The sequence below is a fragment of the Gorilla gorilla genome, chromosome 1 (genome assembly GCF_029281585.2).
Source record: "Gorilla gorilla gorilla isolate KB3781 chromosome 1, NHGRI_mGorGor1-v2.1_pri, whole genome shotgun sequence".
Taxonomy (NCBI): Eukaryota; Metazoa; Chordata; class Mammalia; order Primates; family Hominidae; genus Gorilla; species Gorilla gorilla.
In genome coordinates, this window is record NC_073224.2 from 17,732,645 (window position 1) to 17,745,179 (window position 12,535).

Consider the following 12,535-nt stretch of genomic DNA (forward strand, 5'->3'; position numbering starts at 1 on the left):
GGCAGGGGTGGATCTCACAAAGTACATTCTCAAGGGTGGGGAGAATTACAAAGAACTTTCTTTTTTTTTTTTTTTTTTTGTCTCTTTTATTTATTTATTTATTTATTTATTTATTTATTTATTGATCATTCTTGGGTGTTTCTCACTCAGAATGCTTTTAATTCTTATTCTTGATTGCTGGTTATGTTTACAGCATATCCATGGTTTGATCAAAGTCCTAAGAATTATCACAGCAATGAGAAATAGGAGGGAAGAGAACAGGTAAGGAAACACGTTCACTGCTTGAAGAAGTTGGAGAGCAGATAGCTATTTCATGAGGTATAAGCTTCATAAGTGTGGAGATCTCTCCATCATATTTTATAATTCAGTAAAATTTTTCCCACTAGAATTTATAGTATATAGTTGGCCCTTGACTAACAAGGGGGATGGGCCACTAAGCTCCCGTGCTGTCAAAAATCCCAGCATAACTTTTTAAAGAGATGGGGTATTGCTATGCTGCCCAGGCTGGTCTCAAACTCTTGGGCTTGAGTGATCCTCCTGTTCTAGCCTCCCAAAGTGCTGGGAGGGTAACTTTCGACTCCCCAAAAGCTTAACTGCTGCTGCCAGCTTCACAAATTTCCATTTTTTTTAAAATAATGGTCATTAAGCTAGACTAATTTATATTGAAATGGGGATAGCCAAAACTGCAGACCTCAATCTGTGGTGCATATCAAGCAATTCCACTTGTAATGTCACGACTTTCCTATGCTTCTTGGGAGCATGTCTAGCGTCACCTAGTGGCACTTCATATGAGTCTCGAGGTGTTATTTAAGGTTTATGGTATTGCATTAAACACAGGAAAAAATACTCGAGAACTATGAGAAATCACTTCTTACTGCAATAGGAAATTTACTTTTTGCTGCAATAGGCAATTTACCGGAGTGTAGACAAACTTCTCAAACAGAGATGATCAGAATCATTTTAACTGGATCATCACTTTAATTGGGGTTTTAATTGAATACTGTTAACACTTCAGCAAGCAGACACTTGCCCACAATAGCAACAGGAGGTGGCTATGAAATTATTACAGTAAGTACAGTATGTATTAGTTAATTTTGTGATTTAATGCTGCCTATTTACATTGTTTACATTTGCCTCCACTGTGAATGGTGCTATGTGAGGTCTGTGTTTGTGTGTTGATAAATTTTAACTTTTTGTAACAGATCTGTGTATGTTCTATGGTAGTAAATGATAAAATAGACTACATATGTCTTATGTATTCATAACCTGTCTTTTTCTTAATTTTTTTTTTTTGGTATATCTAGGCTACACAGTTATACATGGTGTATATCTATGAGTGTTTTCATGTTGTTGAAAATCTCCGAAATACACTGATTGAAAATAATCTGCATGTAAGTGGACCCATGCAGTTCAAGCTCATGTTGTTCAAGGGTCAACTGAGTTTCATTCGCAAATGGAAATGATGTAAAAGCTACCATGAGTCTATCAAGAAAAACAAGACCTGGAAGAATATACAGCACATCTCCTAGGCAGCAAGGGTTATCTCCATTGGATGAGGTAACAGGGGCTTCTGTTTGCCATAAACTCTCCAGGTTGCAGCCCATGACCTGACTCCACCCCAGGGAATGTGCTGAGTTGCAGGAAAGGGTGAAAACTGCTAGGTAGCCTCATAAACACAGCATTCACAGCAAAACAGTGACCAAAACACAGATACTTTCGCTCAAATACTGGCAGCATTCCCCGTGATCCTGGTTTTGGAAAAATTAAATGGAACACTTTTGTCCATTTCTGTACCTAGAAAATCAGAGTGGGAGAAAACCCACAAAACAGTACCAGTGGCTATCTCCGGGGAGGTAGGACTACAGACAACTTATTTTTCCTATTGAATTTTTTCTGTAATTTACACATTTTCCATGAGGAATTATTTAACTACCAGAAGAGTTATTTTTAAAAAGTCTATCCCCTCCGATTAGATACATTGTGCTAACAGTCTGTAGAATCACTGAGACCTGCAAATGTTCCCATTGCGTTAAGAAATAAAAGCTAAGAAGTGATCAAATGCAAAGCAGGGAGAAAGAAGAAACAGGAAAGCCTTGTGTTAAAATACTTTGATTAACATGATCTATCTCTGGTGGCCAGGCTAAAATATGGCTTCCCCTCTTAGACTATCAGCCAGTCCTATAGAATAAAAACACACGTTTTTTTAGAACAGGCGCCACTAGTGCAAAAAATAAAAAGATTGAAGGAAGATTATCCCAAACAGTAAAAAATAATTTTAATAAAAGGGGCTAATACCTATAATTTATTGAGTACTTAATATATGCAAGACATTTTTCTCAAGACAGTGTCCTCAATCCTTACAACTACCCTTGTTATAGATGAACAAACTGAGGCAAAGGAGCATAAATTAACTATCCAAGGTCACAAAGCTAGTAAGTTCTGGAGAAAATATTGAAATCCCAATTCTTTCTACTATATCCACTCCCTCAAAAGGAAAAAAATGACAGCAGTATAATTTAAACCCAGATCTTAGGCTGGACTCTGTGGATAAGCCACATAACCAGATATCCATATCTGCATATACTTGATCCAAACCACATAGCTGAGATTCCCCGCTCCAATTTTTATTTTGAAAAATTCCAGGCTGGGTGTGGTGGCTCATGTCTATAATCCCAGCACTTTGGAGGCCGAGGTGGGCACACTGCTTGAGCCCAGAAGTTTTGAGACTAGCCTGGGTACACATGGTGAAACCCCATCTCTACAAAAAAATACAAAAATTAGCCGGGCATGGGAGCATGCACCTGTAGTCCCAGCTACTGGGGAGGCTGAAGCAAGAGCATCACCTGAGTCTAGGAGTCCGAGGCTGCAGTGAGCCATGATTGTGCCACTGTGCTCCAGCCTGGGCAACAGAGTGAGACCCTGTCTCAAAGAAAATAAATAAATAAAAATAAAAAACAGAAAAAGTCCAAATCTACAGAAAAAATTTTAAAATGCCAATGTGCACTTTATATCCTCCAGCTAGAGTCATCTGTTGCTAACACTCTGTCCCTTTTGCTTTCTCTATGTACATAGGTACTTTTTTTTTCAGCATATGAAGGTTGCAGACATCATGACATTTCATTTCTAAATACTCAGCATGTATCTCCTAAAAACAAGGACATTCAACCACAATACGATTATCAGGCTTATATAATTTAACATCAATACAGGTATATCATCTAATATTAAGTATGTTCAAACTTTCTCCCACTTGTTTCCAAAACATTCACCATAACTGTTGTGGTTATTTTGAGGGTGATTCAGGATCAAGAATCTTGCTCTGCATTTGCTTATGTGTCATGGCTCTTAGGTTCCTTTCATCTAAAACAGCCTTTGTCTTTCATGTTGGTAAAGTTTTTGAAGAGTCTAGGGCAACTGTATTATACAATGTCCCACCAGCAGGTTATGTCTGATTGTTCTCTTGTAATTAGAATAATGGTGAACATTTTGGCAATAACAGGACACACGTGATGGTAGTACATTGCTTCAGGAGTGGTACACAATGTGGTTTGTTTTGTGGTTGATGACAGGGTCTATTAGATTTGTCTACTGATACTCCAAAACCACGGGAATATCCTGTTCCCCTAGCCCCTAAACTCAATGGTCTCAGCATCCTTTGGTGACCAGTTATTCACTGTGGTTGTAATAGTGACTTCTGCCATTGTTTTCACATTTATTAGTTGGCATTCTCCTGTAAAGAAGCATTTCACTGACCCTCTCCCTTTTTGAAAATCACTGTAGACTCATGAATTTTTTTGTCTTATAAACTGTGGAATATACCCTTTACTACCAATCTTTTGATGTTCAAATAGTCCCCAGACTTGAACAGTGGGAGCTGTTCAAGGCTCTTGTATTATTTTAGTATCGCTACATTAACCTTGCTTTCTGGCCCAATAAGACTCTCCAAGATTTCTTCAATAAGCCCTCACTTCTTTTACTGGAAAACGGTAGTCAGAAACCAACATATGGAACTAGGTATACTCATGCTACTGGGGTGTCACTGCAAAGAGACAAGAAATATGTATGTGTGTGTGTGTATAGATAAAATGTATATATATGTGTATGTATTGTGTGTGTGTATATATATATATACACACAATTTTATATATACACACACACATTTTATTATCTATATCTATCTATCTACATATATAGAGAGAGAGACTTTTTTTTTTTTCTGAGGCAGAGTTTTGCTCTGTTGCCCCAGCTGGAGGGCAGTGGCACAATCACATCTCACTGCCACCTCGACCTCCTGGGCTCAAGTGATCCTCTCACCTCAGCCTCCCCAGTAGCTGGGACTACAGGCGCACACCACCACACCTGGCTAAGTTTTAAATTTTTTGTAGAGACAGGTTCTTACTAAGTTGCCTAGGCTGGCTCGATCTCCTGGGCTCAAGCAATCCTCCCACGTCAGCCTCCCAATGTGCTGGGATTACAGGCATGAGCCACCACCCCCAGCTGATGTATTTTTTTAATTGATGCATAATAATTATACATATGTATGGGGTACAATGTGATGCTTCAATACATGTATATGTTGTGTAATGATCACAGGGTAATTAGCATACCCATCACCTCAAGCAAGAAAATATATTGTTTTTAAAAATCAGATTCTATCTGGTATTTCCAATTCAAATTCAGTAATACAGAGTTTTTCTTCACTGTCTTTCTATATTTGTACTCCTCTCTCCTTGGTTCGAAAAAATAATAGCGTCATGCCTCAGTATCTGCTGACAACTGGTTCTAGGACCCATAGGAATACCAAAAAGCTCAACTCCCTTATATAAAAACGGTAGTTACTTGCACATAACCCACATACATCCTCCCATATACTTTAAATCACCTCTAGATTATAATACCTAATACAACGTAAATGCTAAGTAAATAGCTGTTATACTGTATTGGTTTTTTAAAATTTGCATTATTTTGTTTTAATTTTGCATTATTTTTGTTGTTTTAATTTTTTGTTAATTCTGTTGTTGTAATTTTAATTGTTGTTGAATATTTTTAATTCTTTTTTCCCCAAATATTTTTGATGTTTGGTTGAATCTGCAGATGTGGAATCCAAGAATATGGAGGGCCAACTGTACTATATGTAATCGTTTTCATCTACAATATACACAAAATAGTTCAGAATTATTGCACCTATACCACACTACCTACAACAAACCCACTGTGTAAAGGTCAAGATTGCTTTGTAGTTCTTTTTGCCCTTGGAATATTTATCACTAAAGGTACATAATCAGACCTCTCCATTCAAAATCATTTGAGTCTATTCTTTAGGAATTCTTATTTAAAATACAAACTACTTTTCTCTAAAAAAATTCCAAGTATATAATTGAGTAACTACACACGGACATTAACTAAATGCATTCCTCTTAGAGACAGGTCCTGTTTCTAAGAGATAGATCCTGCTAACTGATGACAGGAACACATCATGAGTTAATTGATGGCATGACCAATTTGTAAATCCTTTTGCTCGAATTCTCTCACCTTCAATTTTTTCTTGTAGTATATCCTCTGAAAAGTCTGAAGCTAATGCAGCCAATTTACTCAAGCCAAGAAGGGTTTTCTTCTTTGCAAAGTAACGAGTTTCCATATTTGCCAAACCCAGAAGTGTTGCATGAGCCTACAATAAAATATGCAAACCATCATAAGATACTGAGTACCAATCCAAGCTGAAACAAAGGTAAGTAAACCCCAAACTTGTTTTTCTCCCCTAAGCCATATCAATGAATGAAAAGTCAACAGTTAGCAAACCTAAAAACTGAGCAGTACGTAACATTGAGAGTAATTACACAGCAAAATATCAACCATCCTCACTAAATACTGGGAAAAGAGACATGCACAAAACATTTGCTCTAAAACTTACATATTCACCTGAACATCCTGTCAAGAACAAATTTTAAAATTAATTTGTATGTTTTTACTCATAATTTGAATATTACAACAATATACTCATTGCAAAAAGGCCAATGACTGTTAGACACATCATTAAAATTTTTGTGATTTTAATGTGATGTCAAATCATGATGGACTACATTTTTTTTTTTTTTTTTTTTTTTTTTTTTTTAGAGAGAGCCTCACTTTGTCACCCAGGCTGGAGTGCAATGATATAGTCTCAGCTCACTCAACCTTCGCCTCCCGGGTTCAAGTGATTCTCCTGCCTCACGCTCCTGAGTAGCTGGGATTACAGGCATGCGCCACAGGCACCCAGCCTGGACTACATATTTTTATTGAGATATTAAGAAGTAATCGCAATACCATCACAAATTAAGAATGTTTTATGCAAATTATGTGAGAAAATAGGAGTACACATTCTAAATAATCCATAAGAAATGCTTTTAAATTTAAAAAAATTATCGTATACTGACGAATTATAATTGTATATATTTATGGATACACAGTAATAATATATGTATGTGATGTGGAATGATTAAATCAAGCTAATTAACATGCCCATCACCTCAAATACCTATCATTGTGGTAAGAACATTTCAAATTTGTTCTCTTGGAAATTCTAAAATGTACAATATACTATTATTAACTTTAGCCATCATATTGTGCAATGTATATAAAAAATGTTCCTGGCTGGGTGCAGTGGCTCATGCCCGTAATCCCAGAACGTTGGGAGGCTGATGTGGGTGGACTGCTTGAGCCCAGGAATTCAAGAGCAGCCTGGGCAACACAGTGAGACTGTCTCTAAAAAAACAAAAATAAAAATAAAAATAATCTTCCTCCTCCTAACTGAAACTTGTACCCTTTGACCAACTTCTCCGGCCCATTTCCCCATTTTTAAATTGGGTTATTTGTCTTCTTGCAATTGAGCTGAGTTCCTTATATGTATGTATATATGTATATGTGTATATGTGTATGTGCGTACGTGTGTGTGTGCATATAACATCCCCTCACCCTTCTGACAGCCACCATTCTTCTGCTTCCATGAGTTCAATTGTTTTGGATTCCACATATGAGTTATTTGTCTGTGCCTGGCTTATTTGGTTTAGTGTAATGTTCTCCAGCTTCATCAATGCTGTTGCAAATGAGAGAATTTCCTTCTTTCTTAAGGCTATTACTGCATTGTGTATTCTACATACAACATCTTCTTTATCATTTACACTGATTGATGGACACTTAGGTGGATTCCATAACTTGGCTACTGTGAAAATGCTGCAATGAACATGGGAGTGCAGGTATCTTTTCAACATACTGGCTTCAACTCCTCTGGATATATACTCACAAGCGGGATTGCCAGATCATATGGTATTTCTATTTTTAACTTTTTCAGGAACCTCCATACAGTTTCCCATAATGGTTGTACTAACTTACATCCCCACCAAGAGTGCATCAGGGTTCCCTTTTCTCCATGTCTTCTCCAGCACTTGTTACCTTCATCTTTTTGATAACAGCCATTCGAACAAATGTAAGGTGATGTCTCATTGTGATATAAATTTGCATTTCCCTAATGATGAGTGATGCAGAACATTTTTTTCACACATCTATTGGTCATCTGCATGTCTTCTTTTGAGAAATGTCTATTCAGGTCTTTTGCCATTCATTCATTCACTTATTTTGAGACAAGGCCTCACTCTGTTGCCTAGGCTGGAGTGCAATGGTGCAATCTCAGCTCACTGCAGCCTCAACCTCCAGAGCTCAAGTGATCCTCCTGCCTCAGCCTCCCAAGTAGCTGGGACTACAGGTGTGTGTCACCACACCTGGCTAATGTTTTTGTTATTTATGTTTCCTAGGCTGGTCTTGAACTCCTGCACTCAAGAGATCCACCTGCCTCAGCCTCCCAAAGTACTGGGATTACAGGTATAAGCCACCATGCCCAGCTCCCTTATATATTTTGGATAGTAACCCCTTCTCAGGTGTATGAGAGTAAACAGTATTTTAATTACTAAAAATAAAACTAATTAAAACTACCTAAATAAATTGCACACATCTGCTCCATAGAAAAATCCTTCTTACCTTTTCTAATTCTTGGCTATTAATTTCATGTAACCAGCTGAGATGTTCATGAGCTTGCAAAAAATTTGCCAACTGTCCATGCTGAGAAATGGGCTGAGATAATAATTTGCCTCGCTTTCCTTTCTCCAGATACCAACGGAAGAGAAAGTCTGAAAAATTCTACAAATAACAGAACATAGAATTCATTCATAATAGTTTAAAAAAATACATTTCTGATAACAAAACATAACTTTGTTCTAAAGGCCTCCAAAACAGAAAACCTGTTCTAAACAATAATTTCCTATATTGTAGGATCACTTAATTCAATCATCTCATTTGACAAATGTGTACATTCTGATTCAGAAAGGGCATCTTGCTCAAGACCACTGACAAGATTAATGGCAGAATCTAGATGTGCGCTGGCCAATATGGTAGCAACTGGCCATACGTAGCTGTTTAACTTAAATAAAAAATTAGCTTGAAATTTAAAATTCAGTTCCTTAGGTACATTAGCCACATTTCAAGTGCTCAGTAGCCCCATGTGGCCAGTGGCTACCATTTGGACAGCGCATTATCAACAGCTCCATTATCACAGAAAGCTCTGTGGGACAGCACCGAGACTGTAACATTCCAGAATTCTGCGCCAGCTGGCCACATGGCCTGGCATGATACATCAAAATCTAGAGAGGCCCAAATGCCCAGCCAGTTTTCCCCACTGGCTGTTTGTGGAGTGTTGGGGTGGTGTGGAGGCTGAGCTGGAGAGGAAGACCAAGACGTTCTACAGTCTCACAGTGTTTAAGAGATACTTCCCCTAAAGCAGGGATCCTGCCATGAAAGACTTCTGACACCAGAAATGAAATGAATATTACAAAAGCTGAGACCGAGTCCTGGGCCACCTCTATTCCTAATGAACTGAGTCATCTCCCTCTCCTCTAAATTGCCTAACAGAGAAAAAGGAAAATCCACGAGGGGACAAATAACATCGATTTCCATACTATGGAGTTTTTAAAATATACAATGTCTAAAATACAATTTAAAAATTACCAGATACAGGAAGCAGAAAACTATGATTCAAGCAACATAAAAGCAGGCAACATAAACAGACTCAAAGATGATCAGAGTAAGCACAAAAGGACTTTAAAATAACATTTAAACATGTTAAAGAAAATATAAGAAAAAAATGCAAAAATGCATGAAAAGAGAAAGAAAATCCATAAAAATAATTTTAAAATCATGATCAGTGCAAAAAATATTTATTTAGCAATGTTTTGAAATACTAAATAAGCCATGTCCAACAACTGACCTTTTTTTTTTTTTTTGAGACGGATTCTTGTTCTGTTGCCCAGCCTGGAGTGCAGTGGCACGATCTCGGCTCACTGCAGCCTCCTCCTTTTGGGTTCAAGGGATTCTCCTGCCTCAACCTCCAGAACAGATGGAATTACAGGCACACGCCACCAAGACTGGCTAATTTTTGTATTTTTAGAAGAGACGGGGTTTTGCCATGTTGGCCAGGCTGGTCTCGAACTCCTGACCTCAGGTGATCCGCCCACCTCGGCCTCCCAAAGTGCTGGGATTACAGGCGTGAGCCATCTCGCCCAGCCCAACAACTGATCTTTGATCAAGTAAGTCATACCCAGTCAATGAAATACTATAATGCCATTAAAAATGCTGCTGTAAAATATTTAATGACATGAACAAATGTTTGCAATGTATCAAGTGAAAAAAGCAGTTGACAAAACATGTTTGTCTATAATACACAGAGTGGAAAGACTGAAAATATAAACCAAATGCTTAAAAGGTTCTCTCTGGGTGGTGGCATTTTGAGTGATTTTTATCTTTTGTGTTTATAGTGGTTTTCTAAATTTTATACAATATCACTTTTACAGTAATAAAAAATAAGCTTTTCATAGTAATCAACTGACTGAATAGACTGGCTTCAAGAAACAACTTTAAATTCACTTAAGATAGCGTCACAATGGAAATTTTTTTTTTTTTTAAAGATAGGGTCTTCCTCTGTCACCTAGCTGTAGTGTAGTGGCACAATCTTGGCTCACTGGCCTTAACCTCCTGGGCTCAAACGATCCTGCCACCTTAGCCTCCTGAATAAGTGTGGCCATGAGCGTGTGGTGGCATGTTTTTTAAAAAGTTTTTTTTTGTAAAGGCAGGGTCTCGCTATGTTGCCCAGGCTGGCCTCAAACTCCTGGCCTCAAGTGATCCTACCGCCTTGGCCTCTCAAAGTGCTGGGATTACAGCATGAGCCACTGAGGCTGGCTGGGAACTTTGTTTTTTAAACAGGAAGCATAATACCCCTCAAGGAAAATGAGAATGTTAGGTGTATTTGTAAAGCTAAGCTCTCTTAAAGTAGTCTTCTATGCTCCCGAGTATCTTCTATACAATTTTTAAGAACTTTACCAATATTCATGTACCTAAGTACTTTTATAATAACTAGAAAATATATAAACAGAAATGAAAGTTATATTTTCCAAAGGTCAAATAATCTTTCAGTAATATTTATATATAAAGAATTGTGTGGTCAGGCAATGGCTCATGCCTGTTATCCCAGCACTTTGGGAGGCTGAAGCAGGAGGACCGCTTGAGCCCAGGAGTTTGAGACCAGCCTGGACAACATAGCGAGACTTTGTCTCTACTGAAAAATGAACAAAATTAGCCAGGCATGGTGGCGAGCTCCTGTGGTCCCATCTACTGGAAAGCCGGAGGTGTGGGAGGGGGTGAGGTGGGAGAAGTGATTGGACCCAGGAGGTTGAGGCTGTCGTGAACTGTGATCTCGCTACTGGACAAAATTTACAAAGAAACGCGACATACAAATTAGTATCTTCTCATCAAAGTTAACTACAAAAAGATCGTATCATATTCCAAAAGCCCTGATTACAGATTTGAAATGGCAAAGCCATTTCAAGAAAAGGCAACTAAAGGACTCAGTGGCCACACACCCAACACTCATCACCTGATCAGCAAACTGGGTCATGTAGCGCTGGAGTCGGCTCTGGTTGTCAGTCTGCTCACACATTTGTACCAATATATCAAAGTCACAGTATTTCTCTGCTAGAGAAGCAGCCCACAGGTACTGGCCTAGTGAAACTGTGGGAATGAGAACAGATGGGAAAAAATCCTGTTAGCAAAACTTAAAATCTGTAATAAAAAATGTTACTTGAAATTTTATCTTTATTCCTATTATAAACCAACAATCATTAATGGAATGGAAACCTTCCCACTTACTGGCACTTAGTTTCACAATTCACATCAATTTCTTAAAGATGCAAATTCAGGCCAGGTGCAGTGGCTCACACCTGCAATCCCAGCACTTTGGGAGGCTGAGGCGGGTGGATCACCTGAGGTCAGGAGTTCGAGTCCCGCCAGGCCAATATGGTGAAACCCCATCCCTACCAAAAATACAAAATTAGCCAGTTGTGGTGGCACACGCCTGTAATCCCAGCTACTTGGGAGGCTGAGGCAGGAGAATTGTTTGAACCCGGGACATGGAGGTTGCAGTGAGCTGAGACTATACCACTGCACTACAGCCTGGGCGAGAGAGTGACACTCTGTCTCAACAAAAAAAAAAGATGCAAATTCAGACCCTTGTTTCATCACTGCCTCCCCAAAACGCTATTCTCTTCCTTCATGTAAGAGTAAAGCAAACTCTTCCCAGTCCTAGCCTGGAGTATAATGTGTCCTTTGCCAAACAGCCATAATATCTTATCTGTACCCCTCAAGCAGCCCTCACCAGGCTCTACTTTGCAATCCAGTTATTCACGTAAAGGTCTGTGATGCTAAGCTCTTTAAGGGTAGTCTCCGCATGTTGTTTATTTATGTATTTATTAATTATCTTCAGTATCATCTATGGTACTTATACCTAGATAGTACTGGAACAAAAGTTGAATAAATGAGCACAGAAAGCTGTGCATATTTGCTTTAAGTTCTTTATTACAGTTGGATTAACACTACCACACTGAATATACTGAATTAACTATTCAACCCTTTCATCCATTCAGCAAATTTAAAACTCTTGCCAAGTATCACGAACTTACGAAGAGGAGATAAGAGATCTGATCTTTTCTGTAGGTATTCCATCTCCAGATTGTCATATCTTTCCCGATTACTGGATTTATCCACAGACTTAAGCTGAGAAACATAACCATCCAGGAAGCAATCGATCAGGGCTACCAGCTGCTCGGTCACGATGTTTCGGAGGTTGCTGTCTGCCTGTGGATAAGCCACCTTCAGGACAATCTCATGCTGGCGTATTATTACCGTTCGGATGCCACCAGGACCACTTGTTGCTGTGAAATTACACAAAATAATATGGTTAAAGTAAGGGCTCTAGTGATGGCTAAAGGAAAGACTAATAGCATAAAAATTATGCCTCTTCATCACTGCTGGAAAATTACATTGAACAGGGATTCAGGTGATACCTGTCAATGCCCTGCTTGAACCCCATCTTCTCCAAGGAGATTTCCTCAGCAAAGCCAGGTAAACATGACTCTTCTTCCTTCTAAATTCCTTTAATGCTACTCCACTTACTTTCTTG

General features: G+C 38.5%; 1 protein-coding gene across 3 annotated transcripts in view; it reads right to left on the bottom strand.

Moving 5' to 3' along the window:
- Positions 1 to 12,535, bottom strand: part of NUP133 (nucleoporin 133) — a 66,436-nt gene that overhangs the window by 11,665 nt on the left and 42,236 nt on the right. For all 3 annotated transcript variants that reach the window (XM_019031672.4, XM_063707635.1, XM_063707636.1), the window contains 4 exons: positions 12,036 to 12,287; positions 10,955 to 11,088; positions 8,011 to 8,169; positions 5,533 to 5,668 (listed from right to left, as the gene is read on the bottom strand). In XM_019031672.4, the coding sequence (XP_018887217.1) occupies positions 5,533 to 5,668; positions 8,011 to 8,169; positions 10,955 to 11,088; positions 12,036 to 12,287 (681 nt within the window). The remainder of the gene's footprint in view (positions 1 to 5,532; positions 5,669 to 8,010; positions 8,170 to 10,954; positions 11,089 to 12,035; positions 12,288 to 12,535) is intronic.